The sequence below is a fragment of the Bos indicus x Bos taurus genome, chromosome 8 (genome assembly GCF_003369695.1).
Source record: "Bos indicus x Bos taurus breed Angus x Brahman F1 hybrid chromosome 8, Bos_hybrid_MaternalHap_v2.0, whole genome shotgun sequence".
NCBI lineage: Eukaryota > Metazoa > Chordata > Mammalia > Artiodactyla > Bovidae > Bos > Bos indicus x Bos taurus.
The window spans coordinates 45387083-45415013 of NC_040083.1; the positions used below are offsets into that span (position 1 = coordinate 45387083).

A 27931-nucleotide genomic window follows, 5' to 3' on the forward strand; every position below is an offset into this window, starting at 1 on the left:
TCTATAATGTAAGTATGACTGGTCCACAAGCCTTCATCCTAAGCTCTGGGGGTAGGGTTTCAGAATTCAGAAATGTTCAAATTTTACAAAGGTAACAGACTGCATACATCATACATTGTGTAAAAACCCCACCACAGGTTGGAGAAGTTCCTAAACACATTCAGTAATATTCCTGCAACAAAATGTGTGAGATTCATAGTAAGCTGGACAAATCCTATAAAGTGTCTCATTGCAGCTCAGAGCAAGCTTATCAGCCACATGAATACAAAAATCTCTTTTGTTTCTCAGAGCTCTTAGACTTTAAAACTGTGGATCTGTTTTACGTATTGTTTCCTTGTTTGCACTGGGGAGATGAGGAAAAGGAGGTTGAGAGCTTAAGTTGGGGTGGGGTTGGAGGCTGAGAATCCTGGCAGCTTAATTCCAGAGCCAACCTCCTGCCCGCCCCTGGTACTGCTGCTCTCTCAAATTCCAGGGGGTAGAAAACCCACAGAACAACAACATGCTCTAGGGCAATGTTTCAAACACACAACTCTCATCTCCATTCCTCCTTTCCCTATCTTCAGTCATTTTTGCTGAAAGCAGTTAACAGTGATATCAGAACTTTCTGCATGGTTGGCCTGGGGGAAAGAAATGCTGCTTAACATTTCTCACTCTGAGAGTCTGGTGACATCACATGTCATGCCAAGGACCACCACACTGCCTCCTGCCGAGGCCTCGCTGTGGGCTTCAGAGGCTCGTGTGAACAGACAAACTGAAAAAAGTGTCTGAGAACGCAGTTAGTGGACTTCCCGACCATTGTGAGTGGATGCGCCGGGCCGACAGGTCAGACTACTCCCATCTCTGCTGGGTCTACCTGAGCCACGTGGCAGCCTGCTCTATAGAAACTAAGCGGCTGCACTGCCCGTACGTGGAGGTGGGAGTCACATCCAGGTCTCCCGGCTCTGGAGCCCATGCTCTCCTCTCCTATCCTGGCCTTGGAAGCAAAGATTTCCAGGTCCACTCTTGCTTCTTCCTTCTTCCCCTTCATTGTCTCCCCTACAGACCCAAAGGAGCCCCAAGGGAGACAAAGTCCTCCTTTAGGAGCACCAAGCCTGGAGAGGTGGCTGAGGGTTGAACCGGGACCTCATGTCTGGTAAGCAGAGCTAATGCCATCTTTTTGCAGGCCTGCAGGACACATGAAACAATGTTCTAAGTGTTACTCTGTGGGAGCTTTACAAGAAACTTCTCCCAGTTTGCAAGTTTGGTCTCAGTTTCGCAGGAAAAGTGGACAGAACGGCCAGGACAGGTGCTTCAAGCTCTGTCTTCTCAGCAACCTGTCTCTGGGGCTGAGAACCAGACAAGTAAAAGTTGGTACAAACATGTAAGCATCTCCTCCTGTCTGAGGCTACAGCCACGAGGGCTCCGCTTCCCTGGAGAACTGCCTCTGACTTCTAACTTCTTAGAGGTTCATTTACTGAGGCTCAATGAATACTCTCTGGCAGAAAAACAGCCCCTTTTAAGGAGACAAGGCTACGGGCGGCAATTTTCTTTAAGTAGATAAGGTCTCTCTGCTCAATATATGAAAGACAGCTTGTTTCACTGCGGCAGGAGGAAAATTTATCTCAGTCAATGGCACTGACCTGGCTATCTCCGGGCAGGCTCTGCAGTTTGAAACCATTGCGGGGCTATGGCCCCGGCCTGGAGGGAGCTGCCAAGGCCTGTTGAGCTTTGGGAAAAGGATGGTGCTGAAATAGCTTGAAGCTCGGTGGCCTCACCAGCAATTCTAGGGACAACTGGAGAAGAAGGCTGAAGGGAAGAAGGAGCCCCACCTTTGTTTTAAATTAGCTTCCTCTGCTGACTTTATCATGTGGAGAGATGGGTATCAGGAATCCCTGGCTTTGTGACTAGAAGAGCAGTTGGGTTTGCGAAGGAGCTGGGGGCTGATGCTCATGCCATGTGGTGCGGAGGGGCAGGGACGCCAACTTTCCTGTTAGGGAAGGGCAGTCCTGCACAGCCCTCCAGTGGCTTGTCTCCTTGCCTTTCCCCATACTCCGTCAGCAGGCCTGTCTCAGGGCCTCTGCACCTGTTCTTTCCTCACTCTCAACTCTACTCAGGTTCGGCTCCAATGTGACTTTTGAAAGGACTCTGATCATTGCCCTACCTGAAATAGCCCCTGCCCCTCTATCCCTTGACCTAGTTTTTCCTGATTAAACATTCCTCTGCCTAACGTTATATTATGTATATTTATCTATTCATTTTCTGTCTCTCTACAACCTTCAAGAGAAGTACCTTGTCTGTTTTACTCAGCCTCATATCCCCAGCACTAAAACAGGGCTTGACACATAGTAAGTGCTCAATAAGTATTTGTCTCACCTATCATTAAGGCTCTGAGAACTAGAGGGAACCCGTTTACCCAAGGGCAGCTCAGATCAGATTACGGGGAAGGAGATGAGAGGAGGCCACCCTTACATCTTCAGACTCGAAGACATGGCAGATCATCTTGTACTGCCTTTTTCCGTCCTGGGATGGGTGGGAGGCTTCCACATTCTCCTGGGAGTTGGAGCGGGGCATCCGCCTGCGGGCCATCAGCACAACTATGTTCCCGATATCTGCGATGTAGGAAATGGTCCTCAGAGGGTGGTCCATCATCGTTTCCTGGAGGGGAGATGGGAGAGGCTGGTGAGTCCAGAGTATCATCTAAGACCCAAGAGGGAGTCTGCACCCACAGTGTAGCCAAGCGCAGCCCACATGTGCTGCGGGTGTGGGAGTGGGTGGAGGTGCTCTGGGGCTCACTGCCAACACTGTGTTGGCAAATTTACATGTACCTATCCAGGCCTGGAAGCAGTTCCCTTGACTGGTGATAACCCAGAGCAGGCAGTGGTCTGTGGTATGTGAAAAGGAATTTAAATCATTTTACAACCAGTAGAATCTCTGTGGGTGCGTGCTAAGTCGCTTCAGTCATGCCTGACTCTTCGCAACCCTTTGGACAATAGTGCCCACCAGGATCCTCTGTCCATGGGATTTTCTAGGCAAGAATACTGGAGTGGGTTGCCATGCCCTCCTCCAGGGGGTCTTCCTGACCCAGGGACTGGACCAGCATCTCTTGCGTTTCCTTCACTGGCAGGTGGGTTCTTTACCATTAGGGCCACCTGGGAAACCCCTGGTGGGGAAGCTAAAAAAATAAAAAATCTGCATGCAACTACTGTGTTTTGTTTATGTGTGTATGTGTGGTTTTAAACAAAATTTCTTCAAAGGCTAATCTGTTTAAATTCATGAATCTTCTGACAAAGGTTTGTGAGAATTATTAACAAACAATATCTGTGGCTTGTTTTTCCCTTTGATCTTTAACAGCCCCAACCTTCCTTACCAAGTCCCTCCCTAACCCCTACCCCCCACATCAGCAGCAAGCACTGCAGACACAGCCTCCGAGATTATGTGGAAGCCAGCCAGCATCTGGGCACAGCTACCTGACAGACACGGGCACAATCTCCTGGTTGCCATGCTAAGCTTCACCCCCTAGGAAGGTGGGAGCCGGGGAATTAATACCTGTGTGTCGGCGTTCAATACTTTGATTCTCTGGGTAGAAATGAAGAGATCCACCTCGGTCATTGGCTGAGATTCACCTTCAGGAGCCTGAGAAGGAAAACGCACCAAGGGAAAGCTTAATATGTTGCTCTGACCCAGGTGCGTGGGAGCAAGCTTAACTCACACACAGGGGCTTCGAGACACAGTCACCAGAACAGCGATTCAGACTCCAGAATGAGGCTGCCAAAGCCAGAGGGACCACACAGAGGATGGACACAGGGACAGGAGTGAGCACCTCCAGGCTACAGGGAGAAATGCGGACGTCCTTTGCCTCTTCCGCCATGGAAGCAGTAGCTCACTGCAGCAGATCTAACTCTCTGAACAATGACGTGAATGGCACGTTCTGCAAGGGTTTCAGAGCCCAACAGATGGAAGGAATCAGGGTGACTGACTCATACCCCCAGGACCTTGGAGAAGTCAGAGTTTGCTCCTACCCAAGTGCTGGGGGCGGGGGGGGGGGGGGCGGGTGTCGATGTTTACAGCAGGTGCAACAAGGCAGCTGGAGGCAGTTCTGGTCAGAGGGTCTTCATGTTCCCACACACCGCAGCAACACAGAAGCCACCCCATTAAGAGCGAGCCCCAGTGCCTCAATGTCCCACGGGTAGCTCTTAAGCACTGGAAGCTCCACACCCAACAAAAGCGCACCAATCGGTTCATTTAGGGCTTGACTCTGCACACATGTGGTTATTAGCGAGTTTTCTTTTTTGCATCCAGCAATCTGACAAATCCACAAATCAAACATGACTAGGATTGAGCAGACCCAGGTCCCTGCCATGTGAATGCTCCTGAATGGTGGGCACTTGCACACTACTGCAGGATCCCTTCAGCATTCCCAGTCTGCTCCCTGGCCTTCCTCTGGAGTGAGATGACTAATGAGCAACAGAAAACAGCCACTTTGGGCAACTGAGTTTTGAGAAATGTTGGCTTATGGGGCGGTTCAAAAAGAAATCTGAACAAAAACTTGCTGGATGCAGAAAACAAAAACACGAAGTACGAAAAAAGGCAAAACATAAATAAATGAAAAATAAAAAAAAACAGGCATAACATCAAGCTGATGAAGTTGTTTGTACTGCACCTTCTTCCTGCTTTTGGCTAATTTCTGGGCCATCTGCTTAGCATGGAACAAACAGAGACAGGAGAACAGTTAGAAAAGAATTTGCAGAGACTCAAGTTGAAAAGGGAATTGACAAACTAATATCGACAGTGGTATATAGCATTTCTGTGGGAGGTGGACTGGCTTTAAAAAAATCCCACTAGACTACTGATTCCCTAAATCAGAATTTGGTAGTTGGCAGGGGCAGGAGGAGGAAGGACATGTACTGAGGTGCCTTACACTTAACTGCAATTGATGCTTTCAAAGAACCAACTTTTGGTTCTGTTGATTTCCTCTATTGTATGCCTATATTCTGTTTCATGGATTTCAGCCTATATCTTTATTTGTTTCCACTTTCATTGGGTTTAATTTATCCATTTTTTTCTAGCTTAAGATGAAAACTTAAATCATGGATTTTCAAACTTTTTTCTTTCCTGATAATATTTAAAGCTATGAATCTCCCTCTAATCTCCACTTTAGCTATATCCCACAAATTTTGATACATTGCAATTTAATTATCGTTTCATTCAAAACACTTTCTAATTTCCACTGTGATTTCTTCTCTGAACCTTACTTGTGTTCTTAATTTAAACACATCTGAAGATTCCCTAGTTACCTTTTTGTTATTGACTTCTGAATCAACTGTTCTTCATTAACTCCAGTAATACTTCTTGCCTTAAATTTGTATAATATTAATAGAACCTGTGTGTGTTAGTCGCTCAGTTGTGTCCAATTCTTTGCAACCCCATGGACTGTAGCCCACCAGGGTCCTCTGTTCATGGAATTCTCCAGGCAGGAATACTGGAGTGGGTAGTCATTCCCTTCTCCAGGGACCTTCCTGACCCAGGGATCGAACTCTCATCTCCTGCACTGCAGGCAGATTCTTTACTATTTGAGCCACCAGGGCTTCAATAAAGCCTATTTCTAACTAGAAATGGATATAAGATTTATTCCAGATAGCAGAGTTCTATAAGAGTAGAAACTCTGAGGCCAGACTGTCCAAAACTGAATTCTGGCTCTGCTACGTACTAGTCATGTGACTTGGGACAAAACACTTAACATCTCTGTGCTTCAGTTTCCTCAAATGTAAAATGAAGGTAAAACCAGAATTTACTTCATAGGACTGTTGTGAGGATAAAATGAGTACAGCTGACCCTCGAACAATGTGGGGTTGGGGTGCCAACCACCACGGGCTCATCCGTGTATCACTTACAGTTGGCCCTCTGAATACATAGCTTGGTTCCTCTGCACCCACCATTCTGCATCCTTAGAGTCTACCGATCACAGAGTCAACTGATCTTGGACCACATAATACTGTACTATTTACTCCTGGAAAACATCCAGGTATAAGTGGACCTGTGTTGTTCAAGGGTCAGCTGTATACACAATGCTCTCAAAACAGTGCCTGGTGTGTTATAAGCACTCTATTTGTATTTGCTCTTAAAAGATTATGATGTTAGACGATTATAATTTGCCTGGGTTGGGATGCAATCTCTTGGCTTTGGTAAGGCCTGCTATATACACGCAGACATTACCTGAACGATGGTGAGTCAGTGGCCGAACCACGGGCACTGCTGTGATGATGGGGGTGGGGTGTGGGAAGAGCAGCTCCCTCACACCCTTGGTACTCACCTGGCACCAAAGCTCTTGCTCTCAGCAACACACCACTACCTCATAAGCAACTACTTGTGTTGTCTGTGCAACCTCATGGCGGAGAAACTGGATGAGTCAGCCATCCAAACACTGAACAGCTGATCTGGTACACCCAGCAGACCAGGGCAGCCCCAGCCCCACAGCTCACACTGATGGTCAAGACTTAGTGATGAAATAGTCTACTCTGGGGAAGTCTGGAGGCAGCAACTGCAAGCGTTATCCTAACTGCTGCAATGACAGTGGAAATATCTGTGCATCTGAGGAGTGGCCCCGGGCTGATGCTGTGCCACACAGATTCCTGATCTGCACCAGTTATAACCCTCAAGATGACAACTGCTGTAAGAGCCTAACCTTTGTCTTACCTCCCCTGAAATGATACGGCAGTAATATGTGAATTTCCACTATTTTTGATACCAAAACTTAATGGCCATTGGTCAAAATTCTTCACCTGCAGGATGAGAAATCTAATCTGAAGGGCCCCTCTCAAAGGAAAGCAAGCCTGCCACCAACAAAACGCCCACTTTCTGTTTTTACTGGGATGGGTGATGAGGAAGAGGATCCAAAAGGCAAACCAAGTTTCATGAAAGGAATTTTGAGAATTTTTTTATGAAGTCAAAAATATGTTGTACACTTAAGAGTAACACCACCCTTAAATCACTTATGATGTCCAAGTGCCCTGAAACAAGTTAGAATTAAAAATTTAGGCATAAGTTTGGAAATCTTATGGGGGTCAGGGCCAGAATGAGAAGCTGGAGCAGCAGAGAAAGGACTTAGAGCCTTAAGGCCCACATGCATCTTGAAGCAGGGGCTGATAACATCCATTTAAAGCCCTGGCTTTCACGAGACTTGGGGCTCACCACCAGCAGGCTGGCGATCACCAAAGGACACGTGCAGCAGTGTGCATCCAATCACTCCATCCGCAACGTGTACTGAGTACCCGCTGTTGCTAAGACCCTCTAAGGCTAGTTATGTCTGGGATCCTCTGACCATTCTAGCTTTTCTTTCCCCAGCTAACACTTACTGAGCACTTAGCACATGCCCATATCCTTCTAAGCAGTTCACATGTAACAGTATAAAACCTTACAATAACCCTGTGAGGCAGGCAGTACATTATCCTCATCTTTCAGAAGAGAAAACTGAGGCACAGAGAGGCTCATTAACTTGCCCAAGGTCACACAGCTATTAAGTGGCAGAAGAGATAATCAAACTGGAAACCAAATATATTCCAAATTGCTACGGTGCCAGCTGGACATGTTTCTCATCTATAAACTTCTCAGTCCGTCTCAGTCCATCTGTAAAATGGGGTTAATGATACCTACCTCACAGATTTCCCACCCTCTCCATTTGGAGGAGTTAATGAGATAATGTACGTAAAGGGGCTGCTATCCATGTCAATATCTTCTTTATCGACCATAGACTTCTTCAGGTCAGATGGGAAATCAGCTGGCTTAGACAAGGTAACACTGACAGAAATTCTCATTTTACAATTAAATTTTGAAACACCTAAATAAAATCTCTCCATAAAAGAATGGAAAAAAAAATCTGATCTTTTGGGGCAGGCTAGTAAAGACAGATGTAAGAATATTTGATAATGAACACACCTTACAAAAATGTGTGGACCAAAACAATACCAAAAGGCCATGGAGACAAACACACCACACTGCGTGGACACGAAGCAGTTTCTACAGCTCAGGCAGTTTCAGCAGCTCACCCTGTCTTCGGTGGAGGAGCAGAGAGTGAAGTGGGAATGAGGGTGAAATGAAGCATGGAGATGCAGTGAGAGGAAGGGGCGAGTGAGCTTGCTGTACAGGCTTCTCAACTGGTTCTCTAGGTAGGGTCAAGGCAGGGTTCCCACCTGTGGGAGGGCTCGGAAGGGGATGCCTCTGCCTGCTTTAGATACTGAGTGTAGGGCAAAGCTCCCTCTAGAAGTTTTTCCTAAAACATATTTAAAAGAATCCCAGCAACAAGACGATTAGGTATCACCATAGGGATAATGTATTCTGCTTTCAAGTAATTGTGGAAGCTTCTGGTGAAACAAACTGAATTAAATCTCCTTAGTACAGGACTTCTCAGAGCCTTCACTAAGATAATACATGTGACAGATACCAAAAATATCTATGTGGTGGCGTTTCTTGTGTTTATCTGCCAATAGAACTCCATCAGCGAGAAGCGCTGCACTTGACCAGAATGTGAGAGCACGGCTAGAGAACAGAGGCTCCTTCACACTGGACGGATGGGCCACACTTCTCTCAGGGGGCGGTTCCCGACCTGCAGCACACATTACCACCTCCTGGAGGGCCTATGAAAACAGGTTCCTGGGCTTTACCTCCCTGAGTTTCTGACTGGGTTGGGAGTCTGCACTTCTAACAAACTCCTGAGAGTCTGTACTTCTAACAATTTCCTAGCTGATGATGCTGTTGCTGGTCCCACTTTGAGGACCATTGCTCTAATGCATTTCTAAATCATATGGGAAGCTTTCTGGAAGGTTATTCTTACTTCTCAAAAACAGATGAACTAAGGCAGAAAGAATAGATTAGGGAGGGTGCAAAGATGAAAAAAAAAACTGCAAAAAAAAATGGCAGATATCCTCTAACTCTGCTGCTGCATTCAGATGTACCTTGTATCTTACATTTTGGTAGATGGAAATGTCTTAATTACAGATTCCTCAGTCTGCCTTGTACTTCGGTTACCTAAACACTCTCCCTGACTCCCTCACAAGACTGCAGGTTTCTCAGGGTCAAGGACGTGGTTGACTTTTATCTGCTAAGAGGCCTTGTCACAGGGATCTTGCATAGGGACAGTTTGCTTTTTGAGCCAGATTCATATCTAGAAAAACCACAACTCCAAATCTTCCCCCCAGTTTTGGCAAATAAACCTGCACATTATTTGTAATTTAAGAAAACTGCAATTCTTCAGACTCCAAGTGTAAAGCCAGTATCACTATTAAATGTCAGCCCACAGTTGGTGCTACGTGAGTGACAGACACCACATAATTGACGGACAGACCAGGAATTAAAGCCTGCTTTGAAATGGAAACCCAAACATCAGGGGTAGAGCTGGCTCAGAGCAAAAGCACCTCAAACACAGGGCCACAGGGGGGTCCTGAGAGGAAGGCCTCCCTGGCACCCATCGGGTCAAATAAACAATGCAGGCAGAGGAAGGAGAGGGCCTAGCTGGGGTCCCTGAGGGAGGGAGGCAGGCAGAAGGAATCAGAGAAAGAAAGGAGGACGCTCTTCTGTATGTAGGTGAGAGCACCAAGCCAGGAATTACTCCAGTTTGTGGTGAGGATATCACTAAATGGATTTCTAAATAAATCCACAGAGCATCCCTTCCCCCTTCCTTCCTGGATGGACGTGGCTAGAAAATCGGTAGCCTCATTCTGCTTGCTCTGTATCTCTCTAGAGGTGGCCCAGAGTAACTCATTCCTGAAAGGCCAGCCTCTTTACGAAGAAGCGTGCAGCACCTTCCTCAGAGGAGGGAGTGCATGCGGGCACCCCAGTGCAGGCTTCCCTGGACCACCCGAGTTCATCTGGAGACCCGCTCTCGGCCCCTTGGCTCCCCGTGCACGTGGTGAAGTCTCTGTGCACCATCCCCACAGTAACTTTCTTGGGGGAAAGGAAATAAACCACGGGTTCTGAACGTGGCCTTCTCCACTTATAATTTGAAAAAGTGGCAGGCTGGGTGTAAAGGCAAACAATCTGACAGGCATTTAAATGGATGTAAAAGGAACACGAGGCAGAAAATATTTAATGATAGGCAACATTCCCTTCAGATGCAAGAAGCACATTGTGAAATGATACTTATACATGAAATGCGACTGTTTAATCTCACCACTCTATAATGAATTCCTCACACTAGAGCAATTTGCTGTAAAAATAAATATACATTTTCCAGCTGCTTACTCTGCTCTAGGCAGGTCTAAAATGGATTTATAATCAGAGAGCCTGTCTTGCCTGTTCTGATTGACAAAGCCTTCTAATTTTTTGTTCAAATGATTTGTGGAACTTCTGGATACTAATCCTTTTTGAAGATTCAAAAGTAAACTTTCTGGTTTCTCATCAGGGAGCTGGACTTTAAAAATGGAAAAGAACACTCTCAGAAACCACTGGGGAAATCAGAAAGTATACCGTGCAGAGGACTTGGTGCTTGGAGGGGTCTGGCATGGGGATGCTGGAGTCTGGGGTCTTTCCCCAGACCTGCCCTACATTTGGGTCTGTGCCTGCTGTCCCCTTAAGGTCACTGAACACACACATGTGTCTCAGGGCAGCAGACAGACAGACTCTAGCTGTGGGAGTCAAGGACGACCCATCAGGAAGTCAATAAACAGAAACCAGGAAAAACTCATCTCAAAGCAACATGCAATGCTTGGTCTCAGGGTTCCTCAGTACTCTTTCGGGAGTGGATTATTGCTTTGTTCTGGAGGATTCACCTGAATGGACCCGGGTAGTGTGCCTTGACAGGGAAGGGTGCTCTAGCAATCTGGAGGAGATAAATCTTTGTCACGTGGCTCTATCTTGGACCTAACAGGGTGGCAAAGATCTCTGGTTCTAGCCTCTCATGCCAATAAAAATGTCCCAGGCGACACGACAACAACCAAAAGCACTGCCTCTTTTCCAAATACCCCCTTTACTGGTGGTCCCTGTCTATCAGAGAACCATCCAGGGTCTCTGCACTCCCACTCACCCAGGGAGAGCTAACGGTACCATTATTAACCCTGGAAACTAAGCGCTGGGTCAAGAATTCAGCTAAGTTACTCCATGGTATTACTGCCTCAGCATCCATTCTGTTTGGCTAAGCAGCCTGCCTGAACCTTAAATTGACATTATTCCCTTCATGCACGCAAATGCTGTGGAAAGCAGCCTGCAGAGTCACATGCGCATGTCAGCTCCTAAAGGGACCCCACCCCCACTCATCAGCCCTTGTCTCCCCCAGCTGCCCAGGGCCTTCGCCAAGGCGCCCCTAGCTAATACCTCCATTGAGCTCACCAAGACCCCATTTTGGTTTGCACTGACCAATCTGGCCTTCATCTGGAAACCTCAAAGCATTCTACCCATGGACTCCAGTGAAGGCATGGGCCCAGGTCCTGCCTGACCTCCCCACATGGCCTCTCTAGGTGTGCAGGTGCTTCCTCCAGGACTGCTGAGTCTTAAACTTCTCCATCTCAATTTCTCTTGTAGTCTTCTGCTCACCTGGGGGTTTACTTAACAAATGCTGATGTAACAAAATTATAATCATATCTGGTAACTGTGGGGACATGAGGAGTCAGAACTCTGTCCCTAAAGATTGTGCTTTTCAAGTTCTCCTGTATGAGATAAGGCAGGACAGTCCCTGAAAAGCAGCTTGTTCCCAGGGAGTTTTGTGCATTCTTGAACTCTGCACCTGGGAGATCCTAAATTAACATGGAAAACACTGTGGGGACATCTCCAGGTATTGATGTCACCTCTTTAGGCTCAGGGAGAGCGTAAAAGGAGATCAAGCAAGCTCTGATAGACAGCTCAACAGAAACCTGAGATTCTACCAGCAGCATTATTGTGTCTGAAAGACCCAGAAGGTAGGAGGGTCGGTCTGATACACTGTCAGGAAGTGGTCTAGTTGGGAGTCACAGGGTAAGATGCACCTCTGGAGGTAGGGGTGGGACTTGATATAGTTGTAAATTACTCTCTGGATCATACATCCTAAAGCCTCAGTAGTAGCAGTAGTAGAAACAGTAGTAGTAGTATTGGTCGCTCAGTCGTATCTGACTCTACAATGCCATGGACTGCAGCCCACAAGGCTCCTCTGTCCGTGGAATTCTCTAGGCAAGAATACTGGAGTGGGTTGCCATTCACTTCTCCAGGCAATCTTCCTGACCCAGGGATCGAACCTGGGTCTCCTGCAATTGCAGGCATATTCTTTACCACCTAAGCCACTAGGGAAGCCAATAAATTGTCAATAATGCTATCAAAAGTTGCAGCATGGGCTTCCTGTGCAGTGATGGGTAATGAAGGGCAGGGCCAGCGCTGACCCTGTCGACTATTCAGGACATAGCAGAGCCTGGGCAAATTCGTGAGACGAGCATCAGCCCTGGAGGAGGTGGGGGAGTGGGGGTAGAAGGACGTGAAGTACCACCCCTGCTCCGTGTGACCTCCATGACCTCCGTGGTTGCTGCTCTCTCCTCCCTCAGGCTTCCAGGCAGTGTCTCACCTCACAAGGGCTCCCCACACTCCTGTGGCCTTTTGATCCAGACACCCCTCTCTCCTCCTCCGGCACCCCCTTGTATACTTGCTGGCTTAATTCACTTCTCATGTGTGCTGCTGAACTTGAGTGTAAGGATCTCACCTTATAAATCACTATTTTTCCTCCCTCCCAGGACCCTGCACAGCCTTGCACACGTAAATGCTCAACAAATATTCTTTCCCTTGATGAAGAAAGTTAAGGACTCTTGCTTCTTGTTCCACACTGCCATACAAAGCCCAGGATGAAGCCTGGGCATGTGTGAGAGAGAAGACATGTAAAGGGAACAGTCCCTTGAGAAGGGTGTTGATTCTGACCAATGGAAACTTGACAGAACCCAATCTGGCAAGTCCTAAGCTATTTCAACTCACTCGAAGTCCCCAGCTCTGATTTCAGTGGTGATGAAATGCCTGTGGCTCTAGCTGAAAACAGCCTCAGGGGTTCTAGGTGCTGGCAGCACCTGAATGACACGATGGCACCATCAGGGTCCCTGTCACCACTGGCTTGTCCACGGTTCTAGGGGCACTAGCGTCATGGCGGGTATTCTAGAGGCTGCATTTCCATGGGGTCAGGCCAGTTCAAACCAGTTCAAGCTAGTTTGGCTGGTTCAAACTAGCTGTGAATGACTTAAACTAGACAAAAGTGGTTTCAGGGATCAAAGAAGCTCGCTCCTTTTAAATCTTGACAATACAGATGCAAACAGGTTATGACTGGTTTGAACCGAGTTAGCCTTGCACTGACTTGGTTCAGATTAGCCAGAGTAGATCTGATCAAATGCTTTCTTTTAGGTGAAGCAAGCCAGTTCAGCTGACTGTGGCTCAGATCATGAACTCCTTATGGCTAAATTCAGACTTAAATTGAAGAAAGTAGGGAAAACCTCTAGACCATTCATGTATGACCTAAAACAAATCCCTTACGATTATACAGTGGAAGTGACAAGTAGATTCAAGGGATTAGATCTGATAGAGTGCCTGAAAAACTATGGACAGAGGTTTGTAACACTGTACAGGAGGCGGTGATCAAAATCATCCCCAAGCAAAAGAAATGCAAAAGGCAAAATGGTTGTCTGAGGAGGTCTTACAAATGGCTGAGTGAAGAAGAGAAGTGAAAGGCAAAGGAGAAAAGGAAAGATATCCATCTGAATGCAGAGTTCCAAAGAATAGAAAGGAGAGATAAGAAAGCCTTCCTCAGTGATCAATGCAAAGAAATAGAGGAAAACAACAGAATGGGAAAGACCAGAGATCTCTTCAAGAAAATTAGAGATACCAAGGGAACATTTCATGCAAAGATGGGCACAATAAGGACAGAAATGGTATGGACCTAACAGAAGCAGAAGATATTAAGAAGAGGTGGCAAAAATACACAGAAGAACTATACAAAAAAGATCTTCATGACCCAGAAAATCACGATGGTGTGATCATTCACCTAGAGCCAGACATCCTGGAGTGTGAAGTCAAGTGGGCCTTAGGAAGCATCATTATGAAGAAATTTAGTGGAGGTGATGGAATTCCAGCTAAGCTATTTCAAGTCCTAAAAGATGATGCTGTGAAAGTACAGGACTCAATATGCCAACAAATTGGGAAAACTCAGCAGTGGCCACAGGACTGGAAAAGGTCAGTTTTCATTCTAATCCCAAAGAAAGGCAATGCTGAAGAATGTTCAAACTACCGCACAATTACACTCATCTCACACACTAGCAAAGTAATGCTCAAAATTCTCCAAGCCAGGTTTTAACAGCACATATACTGAGAACTTACAGATGTTTTAAGCTGGATTTAGAAAAGGTAGAAGAACAAGAGATCAAATTGTCAACATCCACTGGATCATAGAAAAAGCAAGAGAATTCTAGAAAAGCATCTACTTTCTGCTTTATCGATTATATCAAAGCCTTTGACTGTGTAGATCACAACAAACTGTAGAAAATTCTGAAAGAGATGGGACTACCAGACCACCTGACCTGCCTCCTGAAAAATCTGTATGCACGTCAAGAAGGAACAGTTAGAACCAGACTAAATGGAACAATGGACTGGTTCAAAATTGGGAAAGGAGTACGTCAAGGCTGTATATCATCACCCCACTTATTTAACTTACATGCAGAGTACATCAAGCCAAATGTTCGGCTGGATGAAACACAAGCTGGAATCAAAACTGCTGGGAGGAATATCAATAACCTCATATATGCAAATGACACCACCCTTCTGGCAGAAAGCGAAGAAGAACTAAAAAGTCTCTTGGTGAAAGTGAAAGAGGAGATTGAAAAAAGTTGGCTTAAAACTCAACATTCAAAAAACGAAGATCATGGCATCTGGTCCCATCACTTCACAGCAAAGAGATGGGGAAACAGTGGAAAGGGTGATAGACTTTATTTTCTTGAGCTCCAAAATCACTGCAGGTGGTGACTGCAGACATGAAATTAAAAGACACTTGCTCCTTGGAAGAAAAGCTATGACCGATCTAGACAGCATACTAAAAAGCAGAGACATTACTTTGCCGACAAAGGTCCATCTAGTCAAAGCTATGGTTTTTCCAGTAGTCATGTATGGATGTGAGAATTGGACCAGAAAGAAAGCTGAGTGCTGAAGAATTGATGCTTTTGAACTGTGGTATTGGAGAAGGCTCTTGAGAGTCCCTTGAACTGCAAGGAGATCAAACCAGTCAATCCTAAAGGAAATCAGTCCTAAATATTCATTAGAAGGACTGAAGCTGAAGCTCCAATACTTTGGTCACCTGATGTGAAGAACTGACTCACTGGTAAAGACCCTGATGCTTGGAAAGACTGAAGGCAGGAGAAGAAGGGGATGACAGAGGATGAGATGGTTGGATGGCATCACTGACTCAATGGACATGAGTTTGAGCAAGCTCTGGGAGTTGGTGATGGACAGGGAGGCCTGGTGTGTGGCAGTCCATGGGGTTGCAAAGAGTTGGACACGACTGAACGACTGAACTGAAGCCAGTTCAATCTAGCTTGAACAGGATCGACAGGTTCGAAAGCAATGACACCTAGTTTGAACCACTCTGTAGCATGAATGTTCAAGGCACTGATCTCTGTCAGCAGAAATGCAGTGATACAGGGCTCACATATTGGAAAGATAATATTTAAAATGCTGTCCTTTCTCATCTTTCCACCTTTCCAAAGCTTATCATCATATGTACTTCTTCCTCAAGGCTGGCCATTAAGAACAATCAAATTATATAGCATTTATGCATCAAGACTCCAACACACTTTGCAAATCATTTTTCTGTTGAGAACTTTGGCAGGTACAGGTATAAGCCCTGCCTGTCATGTCACCTCAGTCCACTCCACTAAACTTGGGACATGTGGTGTGGGGTGACCACTATGGACGGCTCAGCTGCCCACACTGGCCCACCACCCCCCCTCAGGGCACAGGGCACCCCCTCACCTTGATCCTGCTTACTGCTTCCTGGGCCTGCATCATTCGCACGTTTTTGGAGGGAGTTTTGTCTGAGAGCAGCTGGGTGGAGCCAAGGTAATTAGCAGCAAAAATGATTCCATCAATCAAGTCCTCAGGGTCACAAGGTCCAGGAACTGTAACACACAGACCATGGTGATGAGTGAGGCCACGTGTGCCCCCCATCACGCCCCCTCCCCTCTGCTACACGCCTCCAACACAGGTGGTCAGCTCCCGACACCCCTGAGCAGGTGCATCTACCTGAGAGTCTAAGGCATCTCTCTGATCTCCCTTCACTATGCCCTCATTTTCAAACAGAAGGGCAAATTCTTCCTTAGAGGAATCTACTTCACCCAGACCATTTACTATGAGAAACAATGTGAATATTTATTTAAACATAAAATATAAAATTCATTGCTAAATGATGCTGTTTTTTGGGAGAAGGAACACTATACCATCACGTCTGGCTCTCCTGGGTCTAGTCAGCTTCTGTCACACAGTGGGTATCAAATAAATGTTTGCTGGACAAATGGTTAGATGAGCAGAAGGCCATCTTGTTAGACAGCCTCATCATCCAGTAGTTCCTTTGCTTGCCACTGACTCATATCACCTACCCCCTCCATTTTATCCATAATGGGGGAAATAAATATTATAAATCAGAAAAATGAGTATTTGCTGCAGAATGTCTGGATTCCCCAAAGAGCCTCTAACCTGAAGTCTGTAAGAGAGGTAACATGACCCCAGAGTCATGGTCTCGTGCTAATAACCTTGTTGACTTACCTGCTATAATGTGCCCGGCCTGGATCCACATACATACCAATTCCAAGGAAATTTGGAATTTTCTGTTCTCATTCACCAGCCTTTCAAATCAAACCTTTAATTTTAAATAATTAACATGGAGGCATCTGATTCTAACCATTGCTGTTGTTTAGTTGCTCAGTTGTGTCTGACTCTTTTGCGATCCCCATGGACTGTAGTCCATCAGGCTCCTCTGACTATGGGATTTCCCAGGCAAGAATACCGGAGTGGACTGCCATATCCTTCTCCAGGGGATCTTTCTGATCCAGGGACAGAACCCATGTCTCCTGCACTGGCAGGCAGGGTCTTTACCACTGAGTCACCTGGGAAGTTTGATTCTAATCATGATCACCTATAAACCCCACTGGAAATTAAAACGTGTTGGGACTAATACATAACTTTACAACAGATGTGAAAAGAAAGGCATTTTAATTCTGCAGTGAAAACATATGTATTTTCTTTGGCTTGAATGCCATATTTGGAAAGACTAAAATATACTTTTTAACCCACTGTTAAAAACTCAGGCTCTTAGACAACTCGAAATGGAAACAATTTGCCTTTTCCTCTTGAAGAGCTAATCTAGAATGATTTTTATTTTTATCCTTACACATCAAGCTCATCTTGAGTTTAAACAGCTGGTTCCCACGATAAGCTACTTCTCAGGGTACAGACAACGTAATCTATTTGTTTTCCTAAAACCACGGCGCTGGTGGAAAAAAAGAAATTAACTGTTTTAGGAAAGGTCTTCACAAAGCATCTGTGTAAAAGTTAAATCAGGAAACCTGTTAAGTTTTCTGATTCTCAATCTTTCTGAGAAAGGTTTCTGGACAAACACAGAGGGATACAGCCAAACCTGCCTCTATCACATGCCAGTCATTTGTGTGCTTCTTGAAAGACACATGCTTCCTACCCTGAAGGTTTTACAGATATGAGCAGAATTCAGGTTATTTACAATGTATAACTTTAGTTATACAGCAGGGAAGCACTGTTAAAGTAAAATAATACATGGACAAGTTTGGATCTATACTATGTCTTGTAAAAAGTAAAATATCATCATAAATCCCAGTGATGGATTTATAATGTTACATAAATGTAATCATTTTTGACAACCAAGAGAAAAAAAGACCTCATCCAGAACAGCAACTTTTAAAAGACTTCCATTTATTTTGTGAAAATAATGAATGTTAAAAGAAAAAAAAATAAAACATCTTTTTCCGCTTTGGGATTTCTTTTCTCTATGGGATTTCCACTATCATATATTCATCGGTGGGTTTAGCTCTCTTTACTGAAAAGGGTCCCTTTTCAACCACAGTTAAGTATGAATACGTAGATGTGTTTAAGAGTAATTCAGGTGATATTTAAGCAACCATATAAATGTCAAGAAGCTGAGAGAGAGAAATATTGGACCTAAACAAATACATATTTGAGATACAATTTTATGTCAATTATTTTCTAGGGAAATTGACTAGAATCAAATGTCACTGTATTACACTCACAAAAAATAATCCTAATTTCATTTTACACTTAGTGCTAGTGTAACTTTTTTAAAGTTAAAAAAATTAAAGTTATATTTCTCCTAAGTCAAAGAATTGCAGACTTTCCTTTTCAGTGATGCCTTTGTGTTGCTCTATGGGTGAACAAGCACACACATTATATCTTCACATTCATGTTGATGCTGAGCTTGGAAATCTCGAAGAATATTTTCTAAATTCCTGAAAACTCCCCCAAGTGCTCTTCTGGAGTTCTGGGTCTTTGCAAAAACAATGCATATAATTTCCAGGTTACTCAAGAAAGAAACGACCTTGTCCTGGGCTTCAGGCCAAAGGGTTCAAAGGAAGGTTTATGAATTCAGGTAATTTATCCTCGGGCAGTGGAACAGACATAGAACCTGAAGGTCAGACACAATGTCTGGGTATCCTATGGCCCCTAGAAAACCCTCCTTCAAGGATATGATAATGCCCCTGCTCCCTCAGATCATCTGCCATCCTCCCTGGTAGAGGATCAGTAGTCGTGCCATCTGTGTGGTCCAACCTCAAGCTGCGGTGCCTAGTCTGCACAACCACGTGGCTGTTCTGCATAGATTATCAATCCCATGGAGAACGGTGAAGTTAAGACTGCTGGTTCCCAGCCTGTCTCTGCGACTCTCACTGCAGGATCTTGGGAAGGCTGCTCACCCTCGCTCTATGCCTTAGTTCTCATGCATAACACGGGGATAATGATAAAATCCACTTCACAAGATCAATCTGAGGATTCAATTAGTTATCAGTACCTGGCAGAGTAAGAGAGCTTGATAAGTGTTACTATTATTAGCTCACCCAAGCAAGAGACAGGAATTACTGGGAATTTTTTTTTTTTTTTTAAACTTCCCCCTTAGTTAAACACTGTTTCTAATTGAATGGTTCCTGATGAATGCAAGAGGTATACTGGATTGGAGATGAGGAGACATGGGTTTTGAATCCAATATGGCCAGTTCTAGGCTAAGCAAAACCCCCCAGCACCCCTCAGCCTCACCGTCTCCTGGACAGAATCAGCAAGGACAGGGAGGAGGGTCTTTGAGAGGTTCATGGCTATTGCTGTTTTAGTCTAAGATTCTAAGACTGAATAAGTGACTTTGTGGCCTTTCTTTCCCACTAGTATCTTACAGCCCAGTTCTTCCAATACCCAAAATGCTAAAAGATTCATGAATGACTCAGTGTTTAGTATTTCCTTTTCAGCTCTTACCTTCAACGTAGGTTGGGAATGAAGCCAAGCTTTTTCTTGACTGTAAATAAGACAAAAAGTTTCAAAAAGGACAAAGCATCATTAAAAATTCATTAACACAACCATCCATGCAAAATGAAAAATGAATACATCACCAATGGCAGATATTAACAGATGTCAACCACTTTTGGCTACAGAAAATGAAGTGTGAATAAATATATGCATTTATTATTAAAAGTTACCTGAAGCCCAGAACCATCCATTCATATTTTAGATAATCTAAAAACCCTACATTCCATAATCAGAGAAATGTTTGTTATCTTAAAAAATAATCCACGGACCAAAATTCATAATTAGCAGTAACAATAAAGGCTCCATTTATATTTGTAAGAATCTAGGTGTGTGAGAAACTGTTGATTAGTAAAAGCACCAATAATACAATTATATGTTAAAATTAAGAATTCCCTTTGAGAATTTTATTCCACTTTAGGTCTTTGCAGGGCAAATTTTGTTTGTACTTTAGGTCTGATCTCTCACTGTGCTAAAAATGGTTGCTAGGGTTTTTTATCTCTTCCTTTCATCTCTTACTGGTGTATTTTAGTTTAAAAATTCCATTACATAAGTCATTATTATGTGTTACCATGTATTGTATATTATTCTTAAAATAAGAGCCCAATAAACAAAGAAGTTTAAGAAGCAGTTAAAAAATCTGTCACAATAATGATTTATGTAATGGCATTTTTTATATTAAGTAAAACCCCATAGCAAAGGTTAGTCTCCCAACAGCATCCTTGAAGTGGATATAATCAGTTAGAAGGTTTATAGAACCTGACTGGATGACAGTTTAAACGCCAGCTCTCAGAGGACCAACACTTAACCCTTGGTTCCTTTCACAAGCAAATGTCCCAGAGATAACTCTCAGTGGAGTAAGAGTCAGTAATTCATTTCTACTTCAACCAGTAACAGAATTTGCAGCTGACAGTCTGGGGCAGGATGATGTGAGCATTGTAGGAGAGTCGAGAGCTAGTGTAGAAGAGTCCCTAAAATGGGCAAAATCAGAGTCTGCATGGCCAAGGGTTATCTTCAGAAAGCCTAAGGATTTCCACTGCTAAGAATCTACCAGGTGTCAGGTGATGATTTCAGAACAAGACCATCTAGTAAAACATAGCTGCTCAGTAGGGTGACTTGAATTGATGGAATACTCTGGGGTGCCTAGTGGACTGACAGAGGGAAGGGCCCTGTGTGATGGCTGGGATATCATGGGGAACACCTTGATACAGTTTATACAGTGCTGCTCTTCATTTGGAAGATGGGAATGGTAAAGGGATGATAAATTAAATTTGCATAATATTAAAAAAAAAAACAGTAATGTTAGCTGTTATGTGAAAAACTGGAGGGAGTAAAAGAAACAATTTTAAGACTTTAAACTCAACCCAGGACAAGGACAAGAATTCAACACTAATCACACAATACACAATGCAGGGTAATCTCAGTAAACGTGCTGGAGATGTGCTCACTGGGATGAAAAAGCTCCTCATACCAAAGGCGGGTTTCTGGTTTCAGAAAAGAATCACCTTTCGGGACACTAAGGACACAGTTCACCAGGAATGAAAAGTCACTGGCTGCTAGAGCATCTACGGAAAAATGCACACCTAGTGAACGTCAGATTACGTGGACAGGAGAAAAAGGGAACTCCAAGTTCAAAAATGCTTTACATTAATTTTACTTTCTATTTACTCAAACGAGAAGACAGGCCCAGTTGAGTGCCTGCTGGCTTAAACTCTGTTGCTTTAAAGAAAAAAAAATCTATAATTTCATGGTATGCAGATGAAAGCTAGCTTCTTCACAAGGGCCTAAGACTTTTAGATTATTATTCCCCAACCATTTCCCTCTCCTTGCCCTCAGCATTTAGGGGCAATAAGGGCTTTACTTCATCTAATCAAAATGGTTTAACTTCCAGGTACAACTAAGAAGCCAATTTATATTTTCTTGGACTATTCGCATACTTTTCTGAATGCTAATCTCAAGGACAGTGCTCAGATTTGAGCAGAAGCTACAAGAATCGCATTAGTCTACAGCTCTAAAAGCTGCCATTTTCTTTAGAGTCACAATGCAGGGCATTTGGTTCATTCGTGTATTCTCTATTCATGAGCTCATGACTGGCTTTCTTTAGTCTCCAGGGTAGTAAACTTTTTTTTTTTTTAAGAGTTTTGTGAAATGAAAGAATCTCTACTTATTGCACACAAAGAGGATTTTCATCATTATTTCTAAAGATATGCAGAAACATGTGCCAAGTCCTGTAGGAACTGGGAAACTAACAAATTTGCCTTGCTTATTATATCTGATGAATAATCAAATGCTGAATATTCAGATGTCTGATGAGCCCTTTGTTTTCTTACATGTGGACAGAAATGAACATTAGTTGATCCTTAACAATCAAGAATTAACAGAGACACATTCAAGAAGATAAAGGCCAAATCTTTGGGATGTTTAAGAGGTCACACAAACCGTGTGTAGAGCCTGGAGGCCTGAACATTGAAATAATAACACACAAGCTACCTGTCCATACACTGTATGTCCTGTAAGTACTCTTTACCCCAGGGACAACAGATTGTGATGTTAAGAGCCTGGGCTCTCCAGAATTCTGGATTTTAAACCTGGCCCTACTACTTGTGACATCTGGGATGCAAGGTAAGTTACTTAACCTCTCAGCTTCCTCCATTAATAATTGAAGACAATAATTCCTACCTCATAGAAGTCATTTAATGCTTAAATGAGATACTATGTGATTTGCCTGGCCTGGTGCCTGAATGCATAAACGCTCAAGAAATGGTAACTCTCATTACTGTTATCATCACTGTGGCTTTTCTTCTTGCCATTTGTGCTCACCTATTCATGTGCTATGAATAAAATATAAGGGGTGCAGGGCCAGAAGAAACCGTAACCCCATTACTCCTGTTCCCGAGGCCTGATCAAGACCAGAGAAGGACAAAACATATTTCAAATCTAAATTCTAATATTGGTGTCATTTCTGAGACTGTCTCCCTGTGTTTGTTTGCTTTAATATGAATAGATTAATAAAAAATACTTCTCCCCTGCATGAATATTTAATGGCAAACGGATGTGTATTCAATGATACATCAAGGGTAAATTTTAACTAAGACTCCTTTTTAGAAGTGATCGCCACTCAGGTTAAAATGGAGATCACTTTCTCCACTGAATTTAACTTTCTTTATCAGCAAAAAGGAAGGAAAATTAGATAATCATTCATTATGTGGTTTATCTCTTTCATGAACATCCCCAGTGCTGATTAGGCATTATCTATATTTCGAGCGAGCTGAGCCCACGCATAAGATGATCGTGCAGGTCAGTATTGACCTGATGCTACTTCATACACAGGTGGGAGGAGCAGTTAGCCAGGAGTAAAAGGACAATGGGTGCTGAAGAAGGCAATGTTTCCCCCTCAGGGAAAAACACCTGCCCTTTTCTAGCCTCAGAAACCTTAGTAGGAGCCAGCAGCATCTTCTCTCTTAAATATTCTCTGCCAGAGCAGAGCATGGCCTCCATCAGTAGGGTGACCATAGGATTGGCTGTTCAAAGAGACACTTTACAGTTGCACTTCCCAGCAGCCCCTAGCCACACATAGTTATTTAATTAAAATGCAATAAAATGAAAAATTCAGTTTCTCAGTGCCACTGGCCGCATCTCCAGGGCTAGCAAGGCACACACGGCTGGTGTGTGTCTACCAAACAAGACAGTCCAGAAGCAGAACATTCCCGGCATCACAGGGAGTCCTCTTGGACAGCACTGCTTTAGAGTGAGAAGGGGTGCTCACCCGGTGTGCTGCTTGGACAACAAGTATGAACAAGAACTACCCCAGATAAACAGGACAAGCAGTCGCCCTGTTGTCAAAAAGCTATTTTACTTGGGCCTGAAATAAATGAGTATTTAAGAAACCAGCCCACTTCCCAAACCACATAGCAACTGTAATGCCATGGCATCGAGGCTCATAACCTCACTGCTCAACCGTTTTTGATGTTTCACATTCAACAGTATTTTCTGCAATCAAGGAAATGTTCTGTCAACTCTGCTTCCAGTACAATAGCCACTAGTCACATGTGGCTACTGAGCACCTGACATGTGGCTAGTGTGCTCGAGGAAGTGACTTTTTCAACTTATTTATGAATTAAAATAGACACCAGTGGCTAGTGGCTATCGAACGGGATGGCACAGCTTTAATCACTGAAGTCCGTGCTGGAGAGATGAGGATTGTTCTCCCTACAGTAATCTGGGTCAGCAGCTCTATGGGAGGCTGGGTAAAGCATAAACCAGAATTGAAATAAAACATAATGGACTGATGGCTTTTGAGACAAAATGGTATCCTACCTCTTTATTTGTGGAGGCTTCCGCGGGGTCACCAGGATGAAGGGGTGTGCTCAAAGACTCTGCACCCAGGGGTGAGGAACTGCCCGGAGATGGGGACTGGAAAACAGACAGCAAAGCAAAACAGTGAGAACTGCACAGGGAACGCCGGGGTGAACCACCTGGCCTTAGGGACCTGGGGAGACAGGAGAGAGCTGTACACGACTGAAGAACATTTCAGCAGTGAGAAAACTTCCTGGAACGGAGTGCCAACGGTACCTAGAAGGCTTGGATTTGTCAAGCTTTCTTTAAATTCCTGCCCTGTTTTCAGAGGCCCTTACAGTTCCCCTTCTCCCTCATCCACCACCTCAGGCCAAGTGTTGAAACACAGCAAGAGCTGACGACCGAACTTAAAGCACAGATGAATAAAGCTAATAGTGATACTCAAGTGGTTTCTGTTTTTAAAACATTTTTCTTATTGAAGGATACAAAGACTTTGGATGCTAAATGTCTTAAAAAATCACCTGCCTAAGATGACCTAAGTGAAAAAGTAAAAATTAAAGCATAAATTTTTAAAGAGGCAGCTGGGACTGGTTTTGATGAATGGAAACTGAACCAGTTGTAAAATATTTTGTCTGATTTAATCCAGCAGCCACGGAAAACAGAGATATTTCAGCATTCAAACAACATTACCTTGGTGACTCTTAGAAGAGTTAAACTCTTTGTTAAGCAATATGTTTAAAGATAAGGCTTATCACTTAAAATGAACAAACTACAATAAAAGATACAACATGGCTAAATCTCAAGAATATTAAGAAAAGGTTAAAGGCACAGAAAACCAAAACCACAGTTTGATTCCTTCAAAAACAAGGAAAATGAAATAATTTATTAAATAAGGAGAAGGAAGAAGGGTATAGGCTTGAGGAAGAGAAGAAAGGAGCCTTCAAAATTACTGGCAATTTTCCATTTGTCAAATTAGGTGATGAGAACACTGTTTTATTTGTTATAATAAACACAGCTTTTTTTAAATCTATTTTTAATTGGAGGATAATTGCTTCACAGCATTGTGTTCCTTTCTTCCATAGCACAACATGAATCAGCCCTAAGTATACATACGTTCCCCTCCCTCTTGAACCTCCCCCTCCCACCCCCTACCCCACCCCACCCCACCCCTCTAGGTTGTCACGGAGCACCAGGTTGAGCTCCCTGTGTCACACAGCAACTTCCCAGTAGCTATCTATTTTACCTATGGTAATGGATATGCTTCAATGCTACTTTCTCAATGTGTCCCACCCTCTCCTTTCTCCACTTAAAAAAACACTTTTAAATACTCATTGATGTACTTAATAATAAAAGAGAAAGAAAAAGAAAAAGACTTAGAAAAGGTTTGGAAAGCAGGGGTTCCATCAGGCATGTTACTGCCCCCAGGTGATGGGCTCAGGCTCCCTCTGCGGGCCCTGCTTGAATGGATCTGAAGCTCCAGGCCAGTAAAGGTGCTTAAAACTCTCCTCAGCTGATCCCTGAAGATTTCTGTATGCTCCCAAAATCTGGGGGATGAAGAAAATCTTCAGGTGAGCCACAGGGATGCTTAAGAATTCTGTAGCCATGGTCCTCTGAGAGCAAGAACACACCGCTTCACAGCTTGTTTGATGGAAGGCATAAAACCTAGTCCAGGTAAAGATCTATTCTCTGAGGAAGTATAGGGCTATGAGTGAGGAGAGGTACATGCTGGGCAATGAAAGCAAAATCACACGAGCAGTAGCTTGAGCCTGCTCCTGATCTCTACAGACCAAGCCCCAGGGGAAGCGGGGGTACAGAGACATCAGGAATGTATCTCTGCTTGGGGAAGGTGAACGTTCCATGGAGTGTGGTGCAGAGGAGGGGAGGGGGCATGTTCATACATGGCAGGGGGGTCAGCAAGCACTGGGTGAAATCATAAAAACAATACATTCTTTCCAAAAAGTCTCAGTTACAGGAAATACCCAATGAACTGAAGGATGATGTGGTGAGACATAGAGTTACGCGCACAGACATGGTGCTGTCTCGACCTGCTGCTGCGAGGCCTGGATGTGTTTCCTATGAGCTGATGTACCTGATTCTGAGCAGAGAGGTGAGGACCAGCGAGCCTCTTCATCACTCACGTGCAGAAATCAGCTGCTCCATAGTTAAGCCAAGAGGATACACATCAGGGTGACGTGAGGTACAAAGTACCTGAGCCCCTCAGTCTCTGGATGCAAGAAAGGTACCCTGTGTGCCTCTGAAAAGAACACACAGAACTTTTCATTTGGCACCCCAGAGAGGTGGTGGGGACTTGCTGAGTTAGCTCTATGTCTGGCCTACTCAAAATTAATGGAGTAAAGTTTTCATGAGAATTTAATGCCTTTAAATTTTCCTAGTTTTTCAAATATGAAGCACTTCTTAGATATTTATGTCTATTTTTCCCCAAGTAATTTTCTCTGTCACAAAGATTTTAAAGGTCTAATCCCTGGGGAAGCTAGCGCAGCTGCTTTTTCTTTAATTGCTTTGTTTGAGGGCCAATGTATCACTTTCATTTAAAAAAAAAAATGCTCCCAAAGTATCCCACAGTGCCTATTTCTCTAATTAGCTTCTGTTGCAAAGCTTCTAAAAACGGAGGCTTTGCAGTGCTGTGAGCACCGGGTCATCTCTGGATGATGTGAGAAGACAGGTTATCTGCAGAGCAGGCTGGGGTACAGGAGAGGCAGGTCCGACCCCACAATAAGGCTTGGTGACCAGCGCCAGTCACCCACCACGGGACCCCCGGGAAGAGGTACACATGTGACTCTGGTGCGCATGTCTCGCCGAGGCTCTCACGGGACCCACACCAGGCCTGATTAGAAGCCACTTCCCGTCCCTAGCCTTCCACATGCACATGAGGTCCCTTGAGCTTCCTTCTATTTGCACAAGCAATTACTGACCTCCACCTAGAGCCTTCTCCCTTGTTCTCTCCTTCTAAAGCGCTCATCTTGTTGAAGCCTTCTCAGACTCTGTTTAAGCTACTATTCTCCCCTGATGGCAGGTCCCAGGTTTGCTAATTATCTGTTTCTCTGTGTGCCTCCCCTTTCCCAAGAACTCTTTAGCAAAGCTCTTGTCTTCGTCTTGGTGATCCGAGTGCCTCGCCTTGGGCACTCGTGAACAGCAGGGATTCACTCACTAAATGTTTACTGAATAAATGATGTCAATGTGGTTTTCAGCCTTACCATGTTTTCCAAGTTGTGCCAAAAGCAGTCAATAACTACTTTCTTGTATTATTTTTAGAGGTCAGTGATAAGCCTCCTTCTGTTATGGGACCCCTACACTGCTACATCTGCATTTTGAACTGGAAAACTAGAGAAATGGCTTTGCCTGTGAAGACTCTGACCTTAGCTCCAGCAAAGTCCCTTTAAAGCACAAAACTGTCCCCAAGAGATTACCCTACCTGGAAGCCTACTACCCACTACACCACTGCTGACAAAGTCAAGATGCAAAAACACCTTCAGAGCAGACACAGACTCCATGGAGCCCAAACCAAGATGTTAATGTCAATTCATCTCAAATGTCTGCTTTAAAAGCCCTTTGCCCCTCACCCCAACTTCTGCCTCTTCATATGCTGAAGAGCAGAGAGAAAACCAGAAATTGGAAAATAGTTTTTACTTTCAAAGAATGTATTGGAGGCAAAATTTCGCAAAAGTAAAAACTATCATTACATATTTCTGTCTGGAGTCTCATGCTTTCTGGGTTACTGGATGGATATTCAATTTCAGGCAAATGAGACCAAGGGTGGGAAGCAAAGGTGGGCTTGGAGATTGACAAAGGCAAGTGCCTGGGTCTCTAGGAAGGCACTGTTCAAAGATGACTTGACAACTCCCTGCTCTGGAATTACAGGAGGTCTCCTTAAGCTCAACCATTTGTTTTCTGTAGATTATGTTCTAGCTGATTCACCACAGCTCTGGGGTGGTAAAAGCAGAGCTCCCAGTCTTCAGACTTAGGCTCTTTAATGCCAGGACAAGAGATAGATAATCCTGTCCTTAGGTCCGAGGATGCAACAGCATCTGGAGGGAAAGCCAATCAGTCATTTTCATTCACTGGACATCTCCTAGGGGCACATAAACTGTTGATGGTTGGGGGTGAGACAGACAAA

The 27931-nt window shown here is 44.2% G+C and overlaps 1 protein-coding gene across 2 annotated transcripts in view; it reads right to left on the reverse strand.

Annotated features, from left to right (window-relative positions):
• Nucleotides 1-27931, reverse strand: part of APBA1 (amyloid beta precursor protein binding family A member 1) — a 237106-nt gene that overhangs the window by 22199 nt on the left and 186976 nt on the right. Inside the window, exons 3-8 of one of the 2 annotated variants that reach the window (XM_027549431.1) lie at nucleotides 23818-23913; nucleotides 19453-19492; nucleotides 15925-16070; nucleotides 4640-4672; nucleotides 3526-3612; nucleotides 2449-2634 (exon numbers count right to left, since the gene is read on the reverse strand). In XM_027549431.1, the coding sequence (XP_027405232.1) occupies nucleotides 2449-2634; nucleotides 3526-3612; nucleotides 4640-4672; nucleotides 15925-16070; nucleotides 19453-19492; nucleotides 23818-23913 (588 nt within the window). The remainder of the gene's footprint in view (nucleotides 1-2448; nucleotides 2635-3525; nucleotides 3613-4639; nucleotides 4673-15924; nucleotides 16071-19452; nucleotides 19493-23817; nucleotides 23914-27931) is intronic. The other variant, XM_027549432.1, reaches the window with a different exon arrangement.